Source organism: Oryzias melastigma, linkage group LG18, assembly GCF_002922805.2.
Source record: "Oryzias melastigma strain HK-1 linkage group LG18, ASM292280v2, whole genome shotgun sequence".
Lineage (NCBI taxonomy): Eukaryota > Metazoa > Chordata > Actinopteri > Beloniformes > Adrianichthyidae > Oryzias > Oryzias melastigma.
In genome coordinates, this window is record NC_050529.1 from 1,107,844 (window position 1) to 1,112,760 (window position 4,917).

The following is a 4,917-nucleotide window of genomic DNA, read 5'->3' on the forward strand; positions in this document are numbered from 1 at the left end:
CTTCCCCTTTAAAGGAGAAGTTTGATTCCTTCTTTAAGGTTTTTGTGGGTTTGGGGCATCTTGGGGGCTTGTCCAGGATAAACAAGAACTCAGTGTTTTGGGTTTTTTTTAATCAAAGGATCAGTGCTGGGACGTTTGTGTGGAAACAAGAGGAAACTGGGGTTCAAAGGTGACTACATCACTAGTTGAGAGTCGTGTTTTCAGAGACACAGCGACTCAAAAACTGATTTAGTTTAATTTTAGTCCCAACTGTCCTCACAGGTGGATGTGGGCCGTGTGCAGGAGAAAAGGGTCAAATCTGTACGGATCACGCAGGTGAAATGTATGAAATATGAAGGCCGTAGACCTCTCAGTGAAGCCATAGAGAGAAAATGTTCACTTTTTCTATGGGCGTGCTGCGGGCGACAGGTCTTATTGACTCTGATTTCAATGTTACTGTCTTCAGGAACAGTTCAGATGCTCAGGTTGGCTCAGATCCTGAACATGGTTTCATCTGGTTCTCCACACTTGCAGTCACTATATTAGTAATGAATGTGAGGCAGTTTCTACAGATTCTTCCCAGAAACATTCTCTCTCCTGATTTACTTGATTTTTTCTCAATAAAAGTAAATAAAAACGTACAAAAAACCTTTAAAATCAGAGACTCAAACTTTTTTTTGCAATAGAACAGAATTATGCTTAGTTTGATTTGCTGTCCCTCTGAGAATCTCCCTTCTGAGGTCAGAATGAGAAAAGTCTCTGAAGGTCCTGATTTAGAGGAACAGAAGAAGAATGAGGTCAGCAGAATCCCTGAACTTTGACCTGCAGGATGTCGCTGAGACCTGGACGCGTCTGGAGAACCTGAGGAATCACAGAAGAACATCACGAAACACCAGGAACTTTATTTCACTTTCTTCTTCTGATAGTGATGCAGTCTTTTTGGAACGTACCATCTGTACTAACGGGGTATTTATGAATGGTCTGTCCCAAACTTGACTCACCTTCAGTGTGCTGAGAATTTCTCCAAACAGGTGTTGAGCTTCCTGAGAGTCCGGCTCCTCGAAGTAATCTGCAGCTGAGACCTCCACGACGATGGACCGGATGTTCTTGCACACACCTGCACAGGTAGAGGGCGGAGCTTTGATCGTGACCTGAAGACGACCTGAGCATTCCTGGCTTTAGAGCAGGAGTGTCAAACACAGTCACACAAGGGGCTAAAATCCAAAACAGATCTTAGATCACAGATCGAACAGGAAAAACATTCATTGAACACTCTTAAGTTACATTTTTAAAACTTTAAAACCGTAACTTTTTAACATAATTATGAGCATTACCTGTGATAATGCTAGTGTGAGTGCTGTAAGCTGAATTTGGCCACTAAAGATAATAGTGCTAATAGCTGAAAATGCTGAAGCTAACAGCTAAAATATTGAAGCTAATAGTCTGCTAAAATATTAGCTAAATGCCAAATTAGCCTAAAAAAACAAAGGTTGGCCCAACAGTTAGCATGTAGCTGAAAAAAGCTTCAAGATATCCTAAAGAACTGAAACAAGCCTAAATTAGCCAGTTAGCATGTAGCTGAAATATTAGCCCAACTCCAAAACAGCCTAAAAAACTTAAAAGAAAGGCCCTAATTACCCAAAACAGCTAGCATGTAGCTGAAATATGAGCTAAACTCCAAAATAGCCTAAATAATCTTCGAAAAGACCAAAATAGTCCCAGAATGCCCATTTTAAAACTGTTCTTTGGAGGGTTTGGGGTCTCACTGTGGAAGTGCAGGATGGCCTGACCGCTGACGGGCGTGTGCGTCAGGACCAGCATCTGCAGGCCCCTCAGGCCCGCCTTGCAGAGCTCTGTCGCCGCCTGCAGGCTGAGGTCGGTAATGCGCTCCAGCTCCAGAACCTGCAGCTGCGAGCAGCTCTGAGCTGAAGGAGACGCACAAACCAACCGGCGGTTATGACTGATGTACTCATAAAAACATTTATGTTCAGATTCATATTTTATGCTTTAAATCTGAGATCTAATTGAGCAAACAAAAATAATTTTAGCTAATCAGAATCTTTAGGGAAGCTAATGTTCCTCACTCACCTACAGCAGCCAATCCCTGAGTGCTACAGCTGGCCCCGCCCACACTGAGAATGTGGAGGTGTGGCCAGCATCTACCAATTGTCTGCAGGCAGCGGTTCCCAAATCGAGTCGGCTGTTGGCTGAAGGACAGACAGGTTTATTTGAATGTGTTTCTCACTGACCCATGGATGAAGCACAGAGAGCTCCGTCATAACGACCAGCATGTGTGTCAGACTCACCATGGATGCACCGGCGCCACCTGCAGGCTGCTGATGTTCCTGCAACCGGCTCCCAGAGCCCAGAGAACCTCAGGGCCCGGAGGATCTGAAGAACTCCTGCAGACAGACAGAGGTCTGAGTCCAGCAGAGGAACGTTCCATGCTCAGACAGGTGAGTAGCTTGAGCCTCACCTGTACACGAGCACCTGCAGGTTCCGGCTGTAGCAGCTGGTGATCCACAGAGTTCTGTCGGTCAGAACGTGTGGACACTGGACGATGGACAGCTGGAGCAGACTGCCCCCTGCTGACCGCAGCAGCGCCTCCAACCCCGGCTCCAAGGATCCCCTATGAGAAACACTGCTGAACTACAATACCCACAATCCACCACGAGCTGTTCGACCAATGAGACGACAGCAGGACACCAACAGGAAGTGAGTGTACGGCTGAGTGATACAGAAAAGAGCATGTAACACCCCCTGGCTTTATGTTCCATTGTTCTGTATACTGTTTGTATACTATGTCTGTCATTAATAAAAATAAAAAAGATACAGAACTTCTTATATCACAGTATCGTTTTTATCAGCTACCAGTTTGTGTGTCACAAGTCTCACCAGTGTGTGATGCATGATTGTGTGTTACCATTTTGTGTTACATATTTGCGTGTTACAAGTTTGTGTGTCATGAGTTTGTATGTTACGAGTGTGTTATACATTATTGTGTGTTGGGATTTTGTGCTTAGCTTGTATTTGTCTTACAAGTTTGTGTGTTACAAAATTGTATTTTGTAAATTTGTAAGAGATTGTGTCTAACGAGTTTGTGTGTCATGAGTGTGAGATACATGTTTGTGCATTGCATGTTTCTGTGTTACAGTTTTGTGTGTTTCATGTTTGTTACGAGTTTGTGTGTTATGATTTTTTTGTTACAGGTTTTTGTATTCCAATTATTTGTGTCCTGCGTGTTTGTGTTACCGTGTGTGTTTGTGGTGTGTGTTGTTGTGTTACTGTGTGTTGTTGTGTTACCGTGTGTGTTTGTGGTGTGTGTTGTGTTACTGTGTGTTGTTGTGTTACTGTGTGTTGTTGTGTTACCGTGTGTGTTTGTGGTGTGTGTTGTTGTGTTACCGTGTGTGTCTTTGTGTTACCGTGTGTGTTTGTGGTGTGTGTTGTTGTGTTACTGTGTGTGTTTGTGGTGTGTGTTGTTGTGTTACTGTGTGTTGTTGTGTTACCGTGTGTGTTTGTGTTACCGTGTGTGTTTGTGGTGGTCCTCTCGGGTCTCGTCTGCCCGTCGGTTTCGAGGTTTCAGGTTCTTCAGAACCAGGCTCTGGGTTTGTGAGCACCACTGAGACAAAGTGTTCAGAAACTTGACAGAAACAGAAGAAACTCTGAGTTGTGATGGATCAATGAGGAACGTCGTTGAAAAGTTTGAACTCAGAAGATTAGCTAGAAGGTTGATTAGCTAACTGCTGCTAACTGTTAGCAATGTTAAAAAATGGGAAAACATTTTCATTTTTGCTTTCAGATGAAATGACATCAATTAATACATTCTATTCATAAGAACTACATGGAATATACGACTTAAATGTGGGCGGGGCTTAGAGACAGCGCGTCCTCACATCAGCCGACACTCTGCCGTCTTCCAGTCGCACTCGTGTCCAAACCGCCGGATGTCTGGCAACGAAGCGCCAATCAGAGCACACCTCAGCGGCACGCAGCAACGAGCGCACGTCCAAATATGGGAAGATGCAGAAAAGCCCCGCCCTCATCCTCAGGGAGCCGACCCCCAGCTGCCGGTCTCCATAGTGACGGGAGGGGGTGGAGAGGAGGGAGGAGGGGCTATCTGAACGGTGAAGGAGAGAGAAGCTCTCAGTGAGAAACAGGAAGTGGAACGACACCCTGAAACCACAAAGACAGAAGGTCTCACCTGATCCAGGTGTGTAAGTCCTCCTACAGGCTAACCGTCTCATCTCAGTGCTGCTCCACAGCTCCTCCTCTTCCTCCTCCTCCTCCTCCTCCTCAGTGCTGTGGTGACGACGGTTTCTTCTGCTCCATGTTCTTCCCCATCCTTCCTCCTCCACCCTGAAAACACACGACGAAATCAGTTCTGGACCTTTCTCCAGATGTTGGAGGCGGAGCCAACAGTGAATGTTGTAACTTTTGGTGGTTTTGTGGAAAATACAGAAAACGTTTTAAAGTGCCATCATCTGGTCTTCAACTTACAAAACTAAGACCAAAATGAAGACATGAGCTGATAAGAGCCGCCAAAGGCTCCACCCACCATTGCACCCCCTCCCTCTTTGAGCCCTCCGTCATTCCTTTCAAAATGGCAGCTACTCTGTTTGTTTATCTCCATAGCAACCATTTTATTTTTTGGTCTCCTGGGGGAGTCGAATGGATTCATGTGACTTTTAAAAGAATCTACAAAAGTACACTTTTAGATTTCCTTAGCAACTAAGGTTTTTTGTTAACCCCGCCCACATTTCTAGTACGGTAATATTGTATGTTACATAAACTCCTTCAGCTTGGGAAAAAAATTCACGTATTAACAATATAAAAACAGAACGATCAACAATCAGATGCTCAAGGGGTTATTCTAGCTCTGTTCCCGAGGTCAGAGGTCAATGAGATGTCGGTGGTCATGTAGACTTTAGCTGAAGATGG

General features: G+C 44.8%; 1 protein-coding gene across 7 annotated transcripts in view; it reads right to left on the minus strand.

Moving 5' to 3' along the window:
- LOC112156156 (F-box only protein 41) overlaps positions 1-4,917 on the minus strand; it is a 12,863-nt gene continuing 7,946 nt past the window's right edge. For 4 of the 7 annotated variants that reach the window (XM_036216626.1, XM_036216628.1, XM_036216627.1 and 1 more), the window contains 9 exons: positions 4,181-4,335; positions 3,873-4,096; positions 3,504-3,619; positions 2,456-2,608; positions 2,286-2,381; positions 2,068-2,186; positions 1,746-1,904; positions 981-1,193; positions 1-840 (listed from right to left, as the gene is read on the minus strand). In XM_036216626.1, the coding sequence (XP_036072519.1) occupies positions 461-840; positions 981-1,193; positions 1,746-1,904; positions 2,068-2,186; positions 2,286-2,381; positions 2,456-2,608; positions 3,504-3,619; positions 3,873-4,096; positions 4,181-4,335 (1,615 nt within the window). In that variant the 3' untranslated portion in view covers positions 1-460. The remainder of the gene's footprint in view (positions 841-980; positions 1,194-1,745; positions 1,905-2,067; positions 2,187-2,285; positions 2,382-2,455; positions 2,609-3,503; positions 3,620-3,872; positions 4,097-4,180; positions 4,336-4,917) is intronic. The other 3 variants (XM_024288348.2, XM_024288347.2, XM_036216629.1) reach the window with 2 other exon arrangements.